Here is an 18,991-nt window from a genome sequence, read left to right as displayed (position 1 = left end):
TTATGCCCTGCTGGTGACACTCTTCCAGAAGCTTCTGGTTAGCCACTGATCCAGGCAGTGCAGTGGACTAGTTGGACCTTTGGTCTGATCCAGCCTGGCTCTTGTTATGATCTTGTTAGCTGTGACAACTGAATAGAACTTCCAAGTTTCTACCTTGGGGATACCACTTGATGGGGAACAGGCATAGGAAGAGGGCTATTCCCTTTGTACCTTGCTTGGGGAATTCCAGTGGCATCAGGTTGGTCCTTGTAGAAGGCAGGATGGTGGAATAGATGGACGTTAAGCCAGATTCCGAAGGACTCTTCCTATAGTCATAGTCTAATAGCACGTAGGATGTTTTGCATATGTCCCTCTCTTCCTAAAACTTCTCAACCCCAGGTGGAAAAACTGTGACTCAGCCCTTCCACATTGAGAACTAGGAGTGTTCTCAAACTCCCAGGCTCTGGAAAAGACTGGGAGGGCCATTCAGAAGTTTGCAAATAGCTTCACTTGGAGCAGCTGAAGAGCTCCAGGAAAGATGCTATATTTCAGATGTAGCATCTAATGCTACAGAAGACTCAGCAGCAGCAACTTTCCACTCGTGGTTTGCTTTGGAATGTTGTTGTGTTGAAATCTAAATGGAAGGTTGTGAGACAGACATGCCTTTGGTACAATAAAGTTCAGCCAAATAGAATCAGATTATAAATACCATCCTATAATTTGGCACGTTAAACCTAGTTTTCAGGTATGATCTGAGGGGCCACTAACCAAACCCTCTTCCCTTTGCCAGGTTCTTTAGAATCTACAGAGCCCACGTACGTCTCCAAAGTGCAGGGCACTGGGAACACCCCACCTCCCACGCCCACGTCAAGCCGTGCAAAGCAGAGGTTCCCTGGTAAGTCTTCCCTTCCGTCGCGTTTCAGAGAAGCTGCTGGAGAGTTTCACCGTTGGTGAGAACCAGTGTGAACCATTGGTGAGAACCAATAGTGTCTTGCTTAGAAGTAGGTCCCAGTAGAAGCCATTCCATTAGGGCAAATGGGATAATGTTTTATAAGCTCAGAATGCTGAATCCCGTTCCCGCTTCCATCGTTTTCTCTCTCTTTTTTGCTGTAAGTGCCCAGAATCACAAATATGCCCAGGGCATATCTATCTGCAATATCACCTTACCTCCTATATGCCCACTTTGATCTGTGCAACTGGCACTGTGACAGGTGCCACATAATACTCGTTCCATATTTGTAAGGAATCAATCTTTTATGGTGGAGCAGCACTTAAGCTTTGGAGCTCCCTGCCTATTGACACAATCTGTTTTTAGTTTGCTGCGGATTTTATTTTATTTTTTTCTGAATGTTTTTAATAGTTGTTCTTACCGATAATTTTATTTACTCTCTGTAAACCACATTGAGGATTTTTTTTAAAAATAAACAGCATAACATTTTTATGAAATATATAAATAAATGTCTACCACTGATGCCCAATCAACCTTATGAAAAGGCTTGGTTTTCCATCCATAAATTCCCAACTGTGGAAACAAGCAGGCAGCATTTCAGACCTTGCTGTGACTGCGTAGCGCTAAATCAAGTGTGTCTGTTTTGCCCCAGGACAAAAGCTGTTTAGAAGGTCCTTGAGGAACTCGGATGGGTTCAGTGAGACCAGCTCGGTGAGTCACATCGATGATCTGGAGAGGGCAGAGCAGAGGCCTGCTGCAGCTCCCCCTGCTGGGCAAGGTGATTCAAAACAGCCAGAAGAGAGCATGCTTCCAAACCCGGAAAGCCCTGAAGATTCCCGGGGCGACAAGGCGAAGGCCCTGGCAAATGACTGCACTACATCCGAGGAACAAGAGAGTCTAAGATAAAACCCAGACGCTGTGCATTTTAAGACTTTGTACAAAAAAATGCACTCCCTCTCTAGCAGGGGCAGCCTAATGATGCATTTAAAATGTGAACAGTGCCACAGTTAGTACAGTAATGACTACTGTTAAACTTGTGATCGACTGGAGATTTTTGCACAGAGTTTAGTGGAAGAAGTCTTTTCTCCCCACCCCACCCTCTTTCACCTTCTCTGCGGGGGGCATCGGCCTGGTTTTTCCTGTACACTTTGCCATTGTTGCTTTCTGTCCGGCTTACGTTCACATTGCCCAGGTGGTAAACAGCAGTTTCTTCGCCACTGAAGTTTGCAAATGCAGGATACAGCTTGTCTCCAGCTGGCATCCTAAAGAATGGTTTGCTGCTTAATTTTCAAGACGCTCTATGCAGACACTTCCCTTTAGGTTGGAATGATCAATTGCACTTGGTGCTATGTGTTTTTGTAAAAAAGAAAAGAAGATTCTAACTGTTTAATAAATCTACCAACTGCTCACTACCTTATTTTTAAAGGTAAATCTGTAGGCACCCCTCCATACAGTTCCCTTGGTTTTATGAATAGCCTTTTAAAAAAATTGTGAAAGTTTGCTTCATGTGTACATATATAAGTGATTGAGCACCACTTTGGGCATTCCCTACCACCACCACATAAACCTGCAGCAAAAGTTTGGCAGTCTGAGGCCAACACTCCTCTTGTAGGAGTATTCCTCACCATGGCTGCTGGGAACAGATATCCCATACTTTCCTGCTTCAGGCCCACTTAGGAGACAAACCCAATAGGGTAGTTTTGCTTTAGAGCAACTCACCCCCCAGAGTCTCTTTGACACCTTTCGAAAGGTATTCGTGAAACACTTTTGAGCTGACAATGTTGCATATCTGTGATGTTTCCTGTACTGCTATCCTGGATTGTTCTGATCTGTAGTTTACATTTGCTAGATCTTGTAAATACCCAAAGAAATTGTTAGGTTATTTACACTGCTGCACTATTTAAAGAAATGAGCTAACTTTTTTTCTTTAATCAAAGAGAAAATATTCAATTTCATCCCCCTGTTGTAATGCATTCACTTTAGTGATTGCTTTAATTCTGTTCCTATTGAACTTGCTCCTGTTCATGTGGTAAGAAAATCCAAGGAGAGAGTTCATGTGATCAATCCCCAGCCCAGTCTTTGATCAATTACTTCAAAATTCGTAGTTTTTGTTTTTTTAAGGGGGATTTATCCCTTTTTTCCTAAAGGATCTTTCCTGGAGTTAATAGCTTCCTCCTTGCAATGACTGGTAACGAACTACAGCCTAATCCTATACTCACACGGCTGCTGAATGAAAGCATGGCAGTTTGCAAGGGAATATTACAGTGATTATATTTTGCCTTCCTAAATAATGCAGTGGCAGCACCCAGGCACAGAAAATGAACATTCAACACAAGAGGAGTCCACCATGTCATAGTGGAAGAAGTTGCTTGTCTGAACTGCTTTGAAACTCAAGTAACCAAACACATAGTGAAAGTACATATAAGCTGAAGGTCAGACTGAAGGCAAAACGCACATCATTTCCCACCCTGCTATAAAGATAGTAACTTATGGTCATGGTGGTACAAGTTACATTAGCAGTCAGTTATGTGTGTCAGGCTTGGAGAAGGTAGATGGTGTGAGGGAATGATAGTTGCAATATCTGGTTTGTTCCTTGGCCCAAGGAAGCAAACTTCTCTGACAACAGGCTTGTAATATCCTTCAAAGTATTTTCTTTGCTAGTGGATTTTGATGAGCAAAATGCATTGGGCATTGCCTTGGTGTGTGATGAGGACTACTGTTAAGTGTACTGTTGATTCATTCTTTACTCTTAAGGAACTGGGAATCCTTAAAAAACAGACAACCTTAATAGGTTTGCTTTGTTTAAATAAGAACTGGGGTGTTCTTTGTTTTGTTTTTAAAGTACAAATTCTCATCTTCCTTGGCATTTTATTTGGTAAAATGAATATTAACTTGGGGTTCACTGAGGAGAAATGGGTTGAAGTTATAATCGTTAATACAAATTTTAATGTTTTTATATTGTTAAGCCAGCAGTTTTGCTGGGATACAGACCTAATTTAGATACTTCCCAAATGCTTCAATAAAGGTTCTTCAACTTGTTAGTATCGTGAGTTTGTGTCAAGGTTTTCACATGTAAGCAGCTTGAGAGGAAAATAAACTTTCGTGCTCAGGTGCATGTCTATCTTCCCGCTACCACAAAAAAGGTATCCCATTCATATCCATGGGATTGGCAGCTCCCATCATCCCTGACCATTGACCATGCTGGTTGGAGCTGGATGGGAGTTGGAGTCTGCAGGGCCAAAAGTTACACAACCCTGTAAAGCCACCTGTCAATCACTGTATTGGCAAAAGCATGTTACCTTTTTCCTGTGTACAATTTACCTCCCTCGGGTAAATGCAGACTGCTTTTCTGAGTTTCCATTTGAAATCTTTCCCCTTAAGGCCGTAACTTTGCTTTGGACTCCAGTTCCTTCTGCAGATAGCTGTGCAGTGAGTTCCTTGCATGCAGACAAACTGCTCCAGAGATTGCCACAAATAATCCAGAGATGTTCTATACTAGCTGCAATCCACCTGTTTCAAATAAAGCTATTAAGGGGGGGAAACACTGGGAACTGGCTCGAGCTGGCCTTTTAATTTTTGGCAATGCCCTAGGCCAACACGAAAGTGGGGGTGGGACTTAAAAAATGAGGACTGGACCCAGAATTACAATGCTATACACAGCACTGCAAGGCTGCCAATTGTGGCTCGGCAAAGGGGAGAATGACAGATTCCACAAATCCAAACAGCACCCCAGAACTTGGGGAGGATGTGCATGTCTGAAGGTTATTGCACCCTCCTCAGTGGTGTGACAGAGAGGCCTGCTTTATACCTTGATCCCCACACAGACAGAATCTCATCCAGTAAAAATATAGAAACCTCACGTATCTTTGTTATTATTTGAGTCTTTGAGAACTTTTTGAGGCTATGCAGCTGTGCAAACAGGGTTGGCTTCCACAGTCTTGTTTCATATTAGCAAAAGGGGGAAAGAAGCTATTCATTGAAGTCAAGTGCAGTCTCTGCCATCCCGAATGGCTGTTCCTCCTTTGGCACAATTCACACCTTCCGAGTCTCACTCGGACTCTTTCAAAAGTCACATCTGGTCGGAAGAGACCTTCTCCCATAAGCCACTCTCATTTTTCCTGTATATCCAAGGTTTTCTGCTAGGAAACAGTGTCTTATCTGGAAAGGGATGTTCTTTTAAGTACATCAGAGTCGCTCTAATGTGGGAAACAAAGTGAGGCGGTTCAGCCAGAGGCGACGTTGAGAGATTCTGGAAAACAAATTGCAGAGTTAAAATACACCTTCGTCACTACTTCTACCTGTCCCCCGTCCCCCCACCTCCAAGGCAATCGCATCAGCATCAGAAAGGCCAGAAATCCATGGGTTAGAATGTCAGACTAGGGCTGGAGTGACCTAGGTACAAAATCTCCATTTGTTCATGGAACTCACAAGGTGACCTTGGACCAGTTACACACACTTAGTCTAACTTGCACACAGGGTTGTTGCATTGTCAGGGTAAAGGGCTTTATGTGGGGATGCCTTTGAAAATGGTTCAGAAGCTTCACCTAGAACAGAAAGTCAGCTCCCTGACTTGACAGGCTTGATTCAAACAGATCATGCAACACCCATTTCGTTATAGCTACAGTGGCTGTATGCTTCTGAGCCCAATTCAAAGTAGTGGTTTTATTCATTATTATTAAATTCCTATAGGTTTTCACCTATAAAGCTTACAGCTTATACCCCAATATATTCTGAAGCACCTCTCCTGATTATAAACCTACCCAGAACTTTCTCCAGATCTTGAGAAGGGCCTTTTCAGTTGTGGCTCCCCATCTGAGGAATGTTGTCCCCAGCAAGGTCCGCCTGGCACCTTTGACAACAACTTTCTGGCCTTGCCTTTCCCCTCAGGCCTCTTTCTAGACTGAGATCATGTTGTTTTGTTTTTGCTGCGCTGTCAGAGCTTCCTGCAGCTGTTGTTTTATATATTAATATAAATATTTTTAAATGTGCCTAACTCGCTTGGGAGAGCTTTGGGTAACAAGTGACTAACAAATCCAGTATTTTATTTGTGTCGTTCTGTTTTTGAAAGGGAGGGGACAACCTCAAATAAGCCATTTGCCATCTTTCCCAGGAGGAAAGGTGGCAAGTGCATTTAACAAATAAGGGGCATGAACCTGCTAAATCTTCAGAAACGAAAGCACTCCAAGTTTCTCTGGGCATTTTCATTGGGATCCCACCACCATCTTGTTCATGAGGACCAGTTACCTGCAAGATGTGTTGATCATCCTGGGCTAGCCAGAAGTCCACATGGGGAAAAGGCATCCAAAAGTAAGGGCCAATGCACAGTTGCTCCTTTCTTGGGTCATAAACGTTAACCATCTACAAAACAGCAATTTCAGAACAGTGTGTTAATGCCCCAAAATGAAAAGGCAGCAGGAGAGTCATTTATGTATTTATCTGGAGGCTTTGCACATGTGCGCGCGTGCACACACACACACACACACAATTCCTGTGCTTGCCCATGCTAAAAATAATGAATTAATGGTTTTTAGGATTCTGATTTAAAACTCCTACAGTCTGTACTGCAAACTGAGCACCAGCTTCAGAAACCCCTGTGACGCAAGGCAGGCAAATGCCACAAGAAGTTACATCTCACAAGTAATTACATTTTCTAATCTCCCGAAAACTGAAACACGTGTCTTCTTACCTTGGCTCCCGTTAAGATACTGGCAGACCGCAGATCCACATCGGGCCCCTTGTCTGGAAACGTTGCGTGGAAAATCTCTCCCGTTTTAACATTCGCAGCTGGAAAAGCAGTATCAGATCACATGGAAAGGCGGTCGCACAGAGGGCAGGGGCAAATTTGCTCCCTGTTGCTCCAAACTCTTAGCATGGAGCTAAAGCCCACAAGTTGCAATTACATGAAATGAGATCCAGATTAAACATTAGCATCAGCTTCCTAATGGTACACTTCTCAGCCGTGGAACAGGTGGCCTTGGAAGGTGGTGGGGGCTCCCTGGTTAGAGCTTTCATTAGAGGTCGCCTAGCAGGGATGCAACACACCACTGATCTTGTGCATCAGTTGTGGGTTCGACTAGGTATTTTAGGAACCTGTGGACTCATATGATTCTGTATCCCATTGCAGTCATGCTCAGAGTAGTTCCACTGAAAGTAATGGACACTAGTAGCTTATGCCTTTTAATTTCAATGGGTATACTTTAAGAGGAACTTTACCTTCTAGATCAGCGGTTCTCAACCTGTGGGTCCCCACATGTTGTTGGACTACAACTCCCATCATCCCTGAGCTCTGGCCTTGCTAGCTAGGGGTGATGGGAGTTGTAGTTCAACATCTGGGGACCCACAGGTTGAGAAAGGCTGTTCTAGATCCATTTCAATCAAGGTTTAAGCCCTGTTTGGGCAAAGAAACCGCTTTGGTCAGCCTGTATGATGCTATCTGCCAGGAGACAGATAGGGGAAATGTGTCCCTGTTAATTCTCCTCAACCTCTCAGCAGCTTTCAATACCATCGACCATGAAATTATTCTGGAGCGGTTGTCCAAGTTAGGGATGAGTGGCACTGCTTTGTGGTGGTTCCAATTCTACTTGGATGGACTGTTTGGCCCTATGGAGCCTTCAATGTGGGGTTCGTCTGGGTTCAGTTTTATCCCCTATGCTGTTGAACATCTCCATGAAACCACTGAGCATGGTTACTCAAAGGTTTGGAGTCCATTGTCAACGATAAGCTGATGACACTCAGCTCTACTTCTCTTTTACATCTGCAGTTGAGGCAGTGGAAGTGCTTGCCTTGGTAACAAACTGGATGAGAGCCAGCAAACTGAAGCTCAATCCAGTTATGATTGTTAGTGTGTGGTTCCCTAGACTGGATGGCTGGGAGGTTGCCTGCTCTTGTTGGAGTTATACTCCCTCTGAAGGAGCGGGTGCACCTCTTAGGGATACTCTTGGATCTTTTGCTATTGCTTGAGGTTCAGGTGGCCTCAGCAGCACTGAGTGCCTTCTATCAGCTTTGGCTGGTAGCCCAGTCGTGCCCCAATCTGGACAAAGATAGCCTAACATCTGTCATCCATGCTCTGGTAACCTCTAGGTTAGATTACTGCAATGCATTATATGTGGGGCTGTTAGTTTAAAGGCAAACGTTTTATATCTCCTACTTCTCTGGCACCGAAGAGAGGAGAGGAAAATGCATGGAAGAACCATGGGTTGGGCAGCCTTATTGATACAAAAGGAAACCACAGTTTTACAAAACATCTGAACTTGGCATAAAATTAGAAGTCCAGGAAAAGTTTAGATTTCTGATCTGGTGAAAGCAGACAATATACCTACCAGAATAGGAGCTTCTCCTTTAGCAAAAAACCAAAACAAAACCCTGGCGATTTCAAAAGGCAGAGTGTTTGAACCTCTCATTAAATCATCTGCATCGTTTGTAGCCAGCTTGATAAACTGACACCAAATGTGAATGTTACTCACCAATTCCATAAATGAATGGCAAATGCTTGCCTTTCTCTTGACGGTCATTTAATTCTGTTATTTAAAAGAGAGAGGGAAGGAGAGATATAACAATAAAACCTCTAATTCTTCCACGGAAGAGAACACGTTTTTTAAAAAATCAACATCAAGCTTGGGAAGAAACTGAGATATAAGTCCCTGCCAGGTATACACAAATACAGGACTCATCAAATATTCATTCAAATTTGTGACATAAGTCTGGGGCTGGGAGATGCTACTTTTAAGGATAGTCTCCCCGCAAGGCGACCTGAAAGTCAAAGAAAAGTTACCTGTCACGCAGAAGGTCACTAAATGGACATTATCCTGCAAGCGGTCAAACGCTCCTGGGAATAACAAGAGGGGAAAGTGTGAGACCTGCACAACAGAATGAGATACTTCCAGGCTACATAGAAAAGAGTTCTTTTTTTAAAAGAAAAAACATTGGATAAAAATCCTACATTAGTCCCCACTCAAAGTAGACCCACTGAAATTAATGGACATGACAGGTGCCGGCCTATTAATATCAGCGGATATCCTGAGTGGGAGCTGGTTGACTCTAAGCCATGCTAATAACCAATTCGTTCAACTTTAAGCAGTCATGGTTTCCCCAAAGGACCCTGGGAACTATAGCTTGTTAGGAGACCCCTAATCCCTCACAGAGCTACAATTCCCAGAGTGGCTTAACAATCAATCCCTCTTACAAGGAAACTCTGGGAATTGGTGCAAACAGGGCTTAAACCATGGGTAGGCAAACAAAGGCCTGGGGGCTGGATCCGGCCCATTCGCCTTCTAAATCCGGCCCGCGGACGGTCTGGGAATCAGTGTGTTTTTACATGAGTAGAATGTGTGCTTTTATTTAAAATGCATCTCTGGGTTATTTGTGGGGCGTAGGAATTCGTTCATTTTCCCCCCTCCAAAATATAATCCGGGCCCCCCACAAGGTCTGAGGGACAGTGGACCGGCCCCCTGCTGAAAAAGGTTTGCTGACCCCTGGCTTAAATCTTGATTGAAATGGGAATTGTTGTGGCCTTGGAGCTATATCAAGAGGGCTCGTAACTCTCATAAGGCTCATAACTCTAGGCAGCACTTACTATCCCCAACGGCGTAAACCTCTCACAAGCTCTACAAGCTTTACCTGCATCCAGTCGGAATTCTAAACTTGGACAGAGGGAGTAGGAATGCAAACTTACTCAGGAGCTGATTGGTAAGTCTCTGGGATAAGTGCCTGTCATCGCTGAATCCCCCAATCAGGTGTACTTCCAACCTAACAACAGGGACAGAAGCTGGTGATATAAACTGTTATCACCGGCAGATTAATTGAGTAAAGCCTTAGTTGAGTGGGATCTAAGATCAAGCACTTTATTCATTTATTTACTTTTACTCTATCTTGATTCTGGTGAATTGATATAATAGGGAACGTAAAATAAATTATTACAGCGTTCTGTCGTCCGTCTGTCCGTCCCCCCTTATTATTGAGTGGTAACAAACTTATCACAGTTTATTTCATCTCAAATTTCCTTAAACATTGTCAAAACGGCATACATATCTGAAGAGTTTGGAGGGGCAATGTGGCCTAGTGGTTACAGTGGCTAGACGAGGGTTCAAATGCCCACTTGGCCATGATGCTCACTGGGTGACCTTGCACCAGTCACGGCCTCTCAGCCTAACCTACCTCACAGGGTAGGGGATTAAATGAGGAAGTGGGGGAGACCCACGTATGCCACCTTTAGCGCCTTGGAGAAAAAGGTGGGGGTATTAAATATAAATAAAATATCCATATTAAGTAAATTAACTGTTAGTTGATCATCTGCCCTTTTCCAGTTTGCTTGACAGCCACCAACGGTTAAAGAGAAAAGCTGACCTTCCACATTCCGTGTTAGGAGAAAGCACTTTCACTGCATTTGTGATTAACAAAACTTCTGTCTCCGTATCCGATCCATCGCAGTGAGTCAAACAGATAGCCCCGCTGCCTGAGGGTAACAAAAATACAATATGGATGGCTTGCATGTTCCAGGCAATGGCAACTACAGTCAGCAATTGCTGCCCGTATATTATCAGGTTCAAGGTACCTGTATTACCTTAAAAGATAAAAAGGTAAAGGACTCCTGGACAGTTACTGTATTTTTCGCCCTATAGGACGCACTTTTTCCCCTCCAAAAATGAAGGGGAAATGTGTGTGCGTCCTATGGGGCGAATGCAGGCTTTCGCTGAAGCCTGGAGAGCCCCACTGCCAGCCCCACAAACTCGGGGGACAGCGGGAGGCGCAGCGCGCCTTTCCCGCTGTCCCCCGACTTGGTTAGAAGGCTGGCGGGGGGGAGAAGCCTGCTCCTCCCCGTCGCCAGCCCCGCAAACTCGGGGGACAGCAGGGAGGCGCAGCGCGCCATCCCGCTGTCCCCCGACTTGGTTAGAAGGCTGGCGGAGGGCTTCCCTCTCCTCCAGCCCCGCAAGCTCCCAGAGCGATGCCAAAGCTGCACGCAGCTTCGGCATGGCTCTGGGTCCCGTTCTGGGGGCTGGGGGAGGGGGAAGCTCGGGCTTCCCCCGCCCCAGCCCCGCGCCTGGGGGGGGGAATAATTTTTTCCCTTTATTTCCCCCCCCCAAAAAAATATAGGTGCGTCCTATGGGCCGGTGCGCCCTATAGGGCAAAAAATATGGTAAGTCCAGTCAAAGGTGACTATGGGGTTGCAGCGCTCATCTCGCTTTCAGGCCGGCGCTTGTCCACAGACAGCTTTCCAGGTCATGTGGCCAGCATGACTAAACCACTTCTGGCGCAACAGGACACCGTGACAGAAACCAGAGCGCATGGAAACACCGTTTACCTTCCCGCCACAGTTGTACCTATTTATCTACTTGCACTGGCATGCTTTCGAACTGCTAGGTTGGCAGGAGCTGGGACAGAGCTACGGGAGCTCATTGATTCGAACCCCCGACCTTCTGATCAGTAAGCTCAAGAGTGGTTTAGACTACGGCGCCACCCACATCCCTGTATTACTTTACAAGGTCCTTAACCATTTGGAGCCAGGATATCTCAAGGACCACCTAATCCCTTACATCTCTGCCCAGTCACTGAGGTCTTTGGGGGAATCACTGTCAGAAGCCCATCGTGACTCAGATGTATCCACCGGGAGTGTGCATTTAATATTGTGAACCCAATTTTAAAGAACTCCCTTCCAGTGAAGGTCAGACAGCCCCCCCTCCCTACTGAACTTCCAGCAAGCATTTTAACTGAAATCCGGTTTCTTTTTTGTTTTAACCAACTTTTTTTTTTTTGCACTGTACCTTCATACAAGAGGCTATTGTAGTTCATCAGTATATAAATTGTTTAAATAAAAATATGCAGTGCTCCAAGCTTATCTGGAGTTCAAAGCCCTCCCTGGACCACACCCCAGTTTATACTTGGTTAAGCATGTCCCTCAGCTCTTAAAATGCTTCTTGCCATCCCAGATACTTGGCTGTCATCAGCCAAAACCTGTTATACTTGCTGAAAAACCCTATAAATCAGAGGAATCAGAATCGAGGGGCATAGTTCAAAAGCAGGAAGGTACCCAGAGGCCAATGACATACCTGTGTGTCTGAGGACCACCAAATGGCAGGTAGTTGCATCATCTGACCCGAGAATAGAGACAGAAGCTGAGGAAAAAGGAGGAGAAGGAAAAGTGAGGTCCTGGCGGCTATTTCTTAACTTTTGGGTGGAACTTCCTTAGCGCCAACCTACCATCTTTAGGAGTGGTGGCTGCAAATTCTCTCTGCTGGACGTAGAGAAGTCCTTTGGGGCCCACTGATTGAGCAGGCTGACCTCTTAAGATTTTGGCTTGTTCCTGTAGAAAATGGGGAAACAAAGTCGTATTTAGGTTCCCAGCTAGCACCATCATTCTGAGATCAGAAGCCCTCAATTCTGAAGATGCACCTGTTTCTGCAGGCATTCCCTTGGTCTCCCAAACAGACTCTTAACTATTTTACTGTATTTGAATGGGAACGTTTGACTGTGTGCTGCAATTATGGATGTTCGTAGTTAAAATCTTTGTGTTAACTGCTTTTTTATACTTTTGCAAACCACTCAGAAGCATTATTTTGGGACGAGGTGGTCTACAAATAAATAAATAAATCATTTCTGGCACCTAAATCAGCAAACAAAAACCCAAGAGCTTTCTTAAGAGTTGGAAGGGGCCCTGAGGAGCATCTGGTCCAACCCCCTGTAATACAGGAATATGCAGCTGTCACTTACAGGGATCGAACCTGCAGCCTTGGAGTTATCAGCACCCAAGCTCTAACCAATGGAGCTATCCAGCTGTCAAAGCAAATCTTCTGAGCCAAATTACAAATCACTTGGAACTGCATAGAGGATTTATTGCCATAAACACACCATGGTGTAACAAACATGGGATGGGAAGAGTTCAGCCCATGGTGATGTACAGTGGTACCTCGGGATAAGTACTTAATTTGTTCCGGAGGTCCGTACTTAACCTGAAACTGTTCTTAACCTGAAGCACCACTTTAGCTAATGGGGCCTCCTGCTGCCGCTGCGCCGCTGGAGAACGATTTCTGTTCTCATCCCGAAGCAAAGTTCTTAACCCAAGGTATTATTTCTGGGTTAGCGGAGTCTGTAACCTGAAGCGTATGTAACCTGAAGCGTATGTAACCCGAGGTACCACTGTACCAATATTGGGCCATTTTGTGAGGACACATCAAAAGCCAGCTGCTTCATCCTATGGGCCAAGATGGTGACAACCAGGCATGGACCGAATTTTCCTCCGTGGAGTGGCTGCTTGCAATAAATTCCAAAACAGGGGTAACGAACAGGCTGCCTGCAGGTGCCAGTGTTGCCACCAGTACATCTTATGGTGGCCAAGAAAGTTCTCAGTCAATATCCCCTCAAAAAAAAAGACCACAGTTCACAAGAGACCTTTGGTTTTCCTGCCCAGTTCCTGTTTGCACTAGCTTGGCCTCTCCCACATTGGCAACCTTCCCAATCATGAATTGAACCAATAATGGACATCCTCTTCCATTCCAAATGGAGAAGAGCTACAAAAAGCTCTCTGTAAGAGGTTGGATGACGTGGGTGCATTCTCCCCCACTGACAGGGAAAACAAGTCCACACCATATTTTAGATGTGGCAGCCATTTTGTGATCTCTCTCCTCTTTCACAAACGCACACATACAGTAGCCATTTTGTGGTTTAGTGGTTGGAACATCGGCCAGGAACCTGGGATACCAAGATTCGAATCCCCACTCAGCCATGGAGCTCTCTAGGTGACCTGGGGCCAGTCACTGCATCTCACGTCTAACCTACCTCACATGGCTGCTGTGAAGATAAAACCATGAATGCCATCTTGAGCGCTTTGGAGGAATATAAAAGTAAAAATAAATAAGCGAGATATTAAATACATTCCAAAATTCCAGACTGGCCCCCAAAAGGTGGGCGGTCCCGTTAAGTACATAGGGGAAAACCTGTTTCTCAAGTATTTCAGGAAGCAAGGGAGAAAATCAGTGAAGGTTTGAGGAAGACACAAGAAGGGCATGAAAAGAACATCTGCAAAAAGAGCTGGGGTGGGAAAATTTGGTTGCATTTTTTTAAAAAAAGGGCAGGCTGATGGAGAAAAGTCTGAAAGCAGCCCATGTAAAATAGAAGTTGAGAGTTACCTTACATCAGGACATTCAAAATAAATTAAAAGTCACAAGCTCTCAAGTCATTACCACCATTAACACCAAAACAAAGGCCGCTTAAATGTGCAGCATATTTGACTGATTGTATTTATAGCCTACTTTTTTCTCCATGGAACATACATGGTTCTTCCCCTCATTGTTTAATCCCCACAACAACCCTGGGAGGTAAGGATGCCCAGTGAACTTCATGGCTGAGTGGAAACTGAACCCTGTTCTCCCAGACCCTAGCCCTCTAACCACTGCACTGCACTGGCTCTGTATTTAAGCTAGAAGACACCACCTTTTGGTAGCATCCATGCACCCTGGCATTTGCGTTCCAAACACCTGTGTCCCAGTGCGTATTTGCTCAAAAGTAAGGCTGTAATCCTTTTCTACGCCAGGGGTGGGTGTGAAAACATAGCTTTCCAGATGCTGCTGAACTACAACTCCCATAATCTCCAGCAAGCGTGGCCAACAGGCCACTTGATTGTGGAAACTGACCCTGGTGGTCCCTTCAAAGTCTACAAGTCTGCGATCAACATCTGGAGGACCAAATATCCCGGCAATGCTGCTTTACAAGCACAAGTGCACGCACACACACTCTTACCTGAGAGTCATTCCCACTGAACTCGATGGGGCTTACTTCAAAGTAAGCATGCACATGATTGCACTGGCATTGTTGTTTCTATTTTAAAAACTCCCATAGAGTTCAATGGCGCTACTTTCCAAGGTAAGCGGTGCACAGAGACGCAGCCTCCGAAGGGCACCAGAGCAGAGCAAACGAAATACATTTCATTTTATTTTAAATATCTGCATCTAAGGACGCACCCTCCAACTCACACCCTCCGCCCTGCCCCCCTTTCTTCTCTCTTCTATTAATGAATCATCCCTATAATCAGCTGCCAGCTCGCAGCTCACCTCCAGCTCCGGGAAGGTGTAGATCAGCTCCCTCGTGGGCTGCGACAAGTCGACCCGCTCCCCATTGACCAGCAAAGGCATCTCGGGGAAGCGCCCAGCCAAGGAGCCGCGGAACTTCCTGCCGGGGACTCTCAGCTGAGCGCCACGAGGGCGAGGCCAGACCGGGCTGCAAAGGGCGCTGGGAAATGTAGTCCGCGGGTGCATTGGGAAGAAGGTGGGGCGGCGTGGGAGGAGGGTCGCTCTACACCACTTTGACGTTTTCTATACAAGTGAGTGGCATATAAAATAATTTTTAAATTAAATAAATAAAAGCTATGCCCCTCCCATTTCTTGCTTTTGTGGTTTGTTTGCTTTGTTTTGTTTTTTGAACAAGTGCCTGTGCTCTCCAGCCTGTGGGCTCTTTTCAGACTCTATACAAGTTAGTGGCATATAAAATATTTTTAAATTAAATAAATAAAAGCTATGCCCCTCCCATTTCTTGCTTTTGTGGTTTGTTTGCTTTGTTTTGTTTTTTGAACAAGTGCCTGTGCTCTCCAGCCTGTGGGCTCTTTTCAGACTCTATACAAGTTAGTGGCATATAAAATATTTTTAAATTAAATAAATAAAAGCTATGCCCCTCCCATTTCTTGCTTTTGTGGTTTTTTTTGTTTTGTTTTGTTTTTTGAACAAGTGCCTGTGCTCTCCAGCCTGTGGGCTCTTTTCAGACTCACCCCCTGCCCCTGAGCAAGAGGAATAGCTGGCAAGCAGTAAGCAGCTGCTCAAAGTGTTCCTTGGAACTGGCTGTCTATCTATCTCACTGGGCAGCTGGGAGGTTAGGGAACTGACTGTTTGCCCTAAAGGGAGGGGGGAAACTCTTAAGAGGTGGAGGAACTTAAAGCAAACCACTGTCACCATGCTGGAAACAAAACAAAACAAAAAGCCCAGTTAAGTTAGCCCTTTCTGGTAGGGCTGCTGAAATATACTCAAGAGTCACAAAGTGATTTCATGCTCTTTATTCAGCTCATAGTGGTGAGGAGGAATGAATTAAGTCCCCTCAAAGTATCTGCTTTATATACATTATTTACACAATGGGCTGCACATGATTGGCTAATTCCGGAATTCTACTGTAAGCCAATCAGGTTGTGGATTCACTTCTATCTGGAGCATGATTGGGTGGCTCCTGCCAACCAATCATACTGCTGCATTGTTCTAGGACCAATCAGACTGCTGCATTCTGAATCCTATTGTTCTAGGACCAATCAGACTGCTGCCTTTTGGATCCTATTGTTCTAGGACCAATCAGACTGCTGCAGTTTGGATCCTATTCAACTCAGTACATAACAGCTGCCAACTCACCAAAAACAACTCACAAAAACAGCAGCAAGAGGAGGAACACCAAGCACACCTGAAAGCGCTTTGCTCTGACGCCACCCATCATCTCACCTGCAGACAGCAGCACCAAGAGGGATGACCAGGACACCTAGGCATGGCAAGTGCTGAGGTGGCCACACATACCTGAGAAAGCCAGCAGCTCCAAAAGAAGCGATTTGGGGCTTATTCCAAGCGAGACCACAATTTTTAAGCAAAACCTTCAATTCCGAAATGTGTTGCCATACTGTAGCACCCTGCTTGTGGTTAACGCTTAGCTGGAATGAAATATTCAACGCAGCAATAGAGAAATTAAAATAATAATTTATTTGTCAGACAAATAAATGAGAGGCTCAGTGGTATATGGTTACCAAGCTCTGGCCTGGCCTCCTGCCATTCTGGCCAGCACTTATATTCCCTTAATCCAGCCCCCTTTGCTCCTCCTGTGGCTGCCTCTGTCCAATCAGCCTGGTTGAAATTCCTATTGGCTGTTTGCTAGAACCAATCACAAAAGATACACCCACAAAAGATACACCCACTTCCTTGCCCTTATAAGGGAGACAAAGAGCTATATATATGACATATAAGTAATAATATATCTTACATGGAATCTTAATTACCAGCTCACCTCTTGCCCTCCTTGCCCTATTGCCTTCTAAAACAAATGGTTAATCTTACATTTTTATGTTCAACAGATGTCAAGGATCTTGAGTTTCACATCAACATTGAAAGATTTCCTTCATTTAAGGTTTCTAAACAAATGCCTGACAACTATATATCAAGACTGCTTGGATGGCGTCTTCTGTCTGGCAGGGGGGCTAGGCTCATTTGCCCCTCTGGTCTCCTATTGCAATATGACTCTATGAAATAAGAATCTAGCATTTCTTAAATCCTTTGCATAATTACATTTAAGCCAATATATTTAAGCTAATATATTTCATACATTTATCATAGGTAGCCTCTTAAAAGAATAAAGCTTTTCAAAGTAAAAAGGAAGGAACTCAGTAAAACACAGCTTTTAAAAAGAAACCTCTTCAGTGTACACCTCCCCCTTTCCCCCTCCTTTCCCAGCCAGCTAGATGCTTCTCCCATTAGCTCTTCTCAACATTTATTGCCTTTTTAACTCTCTCAGTTTAAGAAACAGCTTTAGAAAAGACTTTTCAAAAATGTTCTCTTTTCTTCTAGCCAAGCCAGTTGCCTTTTTCACTGCTCTTGGCCTTTCAACCTTAGAAAGAAGATCTGGCTCATTTTACTGGGAGGCACATTGGTAGGACTTGACATCTTTCCGCAGGGCCTGCAAGACAGAGCTGTTCCACCTGGCCTTTGGTCAGGGCGCAGCCTGACTCCCTCCTCTGGCAATCTTTACAAAACTTTACTTTATGGTTGCCATCAATTTTGATTTTAATTCATTTTAATTCATGTTTATAATGTTTTATAATGTTGTACTGTTTTAGTGTTGTTAGCCGCCCTGAGCCCGGCTTCGGCTGGGGAGGGCGGGATATAAATAAAATTTATTATTATTATTATTATTATTATTTACTATTTACCCATTCTTAATAGTGTTTTCTCAGCCTTTTTTATCTTCTGTATCATGTAGGATCAGTGTCCTCGCTCTCAGCCTTTAATTTCCTCTTTTTATGACTTTGAGAATTGTTTTTCTACTATAAATCAATGGGGCCCCCTTGTCTTAGGAGAATGGCCAAGGTTTTCTCTGCCTGGCATGAAACATTTGAAAATCTAAGCCCATTTAATTTAGGAACCTGATCAAGATATAAGCCAATATAAGTCTTGATTAAAAATGCAGTCTATATTCAGATGCCACAATACAGCCGGGTTTCCCCGGACTCCCCCCCCCCCCAAAAAAAAATTTGCAATATTTCCCCCTGGACGCCATTTGCAACGTCAGAATCCCGTATATGTCTGGGGGAAACCAGCAGCACTCGTTTTCTGAAATGGGGTGGGGGTGGGGGTGGCCGCACAAGTTAAGAAACAGGAGAATCTTAAGGCAGAAATGAAAGAACACCGACTTGCATAAAACTGTTCTACTGGTCCTTTGCCTTCTTTCATCACACAAAATATTGTTGGTTGTATTTTCAGCAGCTGCAAGGTTCCACAAATTCTTATGGCACAATTCAAGGCAGCAGATCAAACTTCCATTTTTTGTGTGTGCAATACAAAGTCTGGCAGCTGCTTATGGCTGTGGCCTTTGCTTAAAGGCTCAAGCAACAGGGTGAGACACTTAAGAAACTTAAGTTAGCAGTGCCTTCAAAAAGAATTGTTTTAGACTCTAAAATTTAGGGTATCCTCTCATAGATGGCCTGCAGGAATTGTCCTTCATCTTCAAGAAACTCCTGCAGCCACTCCTGGAGATTTGACAAGCTGCTGCTGCTGTCTCGCCCTGTTGCTTGAGCCTTTAAGCAAAGGCCACAGCCACAAGCGGGTGTTGCCTGCCCCAGCTGTGGACCAGGGCAGTGGCGGAGGAAGCCCAGGTTACTTAAAGTGTTTGCATGGGAACTGAGAAGTCTGGAGCAAGAAGGTGCAGGAGATGCAAAGCGGGCAAGGGCTTAGTCAGTAAAGAGCGGGAAAAACCATGGCAACCAGTCCCAGGTCAATGTTGCAAAATGGAACTAGGAGACTAGAATGTGGGTTGAGACACTCATAAGCAGCAATGGGTCTT

General features: G+C 44.7%; 2 protein-coding genes across 4 annotated transcripts in view; one reads left to right on the top strand and one right to left on the bottom strand.

Moving 5' to 3' along the window:
* PDXDC1 (pyridoxal dependent decarboxylase domain containing 1) overlaps positions 1–3,969 on the top strand; it is a 44,172-nt gene extending 40,203 nt beyond the window's left edge. For both annotated transcript variants that reach the window (XM_081839709.1, XM_081839708.1), the window contains exons 22-23: positions 770–874; positions 1,581–3,969. In XM_081839709.1, coding sequence (XP_081695835.1) covers positions 770–874; positions 1,581–1,834 — 359 coding nt within the window. In that variant the 3' untranslated portion in view covers positions 1,835–3,969. The remainder of the gene's footprint in view (positions 1–769; positions 875–1,580) is intronic.
* Positions 3,970–4,484: 515 nt separating this feature from the next.
* On the bottom strand, positions 4,485–18,854 carry NTAN1 (N-terminal asparagine amidase). Of its 2 annotated transcripts, XM_081839988.1 has the most exons (11): positions 18,563–18,854; positions 18,342–18,511; positions 12,122–12,224; positions 11,971–12,036; positions 10,271–10,379; positions 9,600–9,673; positions 8,700–8,753; positions 8,392–8,445; positions 6,615–6,712; positions 6,173–6,286; positions 4,485–5,177 (listed from the first exon to the last, which is right to left on the bottom strand). In XM_081839988.1, exons 2-11 carry the CDS (start codon positions 18,345–18,347, stop codon positions 4,998–5,000), a joined length of 858 nt encoding a protein of 285 aa, XP_081696114.1. In that variant the 5' UTR covers positions 18,348–18,511; positions 18,563–18,854; the 3' UTR covers positions 4,485–4,997. The 2 variants fall into 2 exon arrangements, with proteins under 2 accessions (XP_081696114.1, XP_081696113.1); XM_081839987.1 differs by lacking the exons at positions 18,342–18,511; positions 18,563–18,854 and adding an exon at positions 14,968–15,195.
* Between the last annotated feature and the right edge of the window lie 137 nt (positions 18,855–18,991).

The sequence above is a fragment of the Podarcis erhardii genome (genome assembly GCF_964252035.2).
Source record: "Podarcis erhardii genome assembly, chromosome: 14".
In the NCBI taxonomy this organism is placed as follows: domain Eukaryota; kingdom Metazoa; phylum Chordata; class Lepidosauria; order Squamata; family Lacertidae; genus Podarcis; species Podarcis erhardii.
Note: the sequence above shows the minus strand (reverse complement) of the source record. Positions and strands in the feature narration are given on the sequence as shown.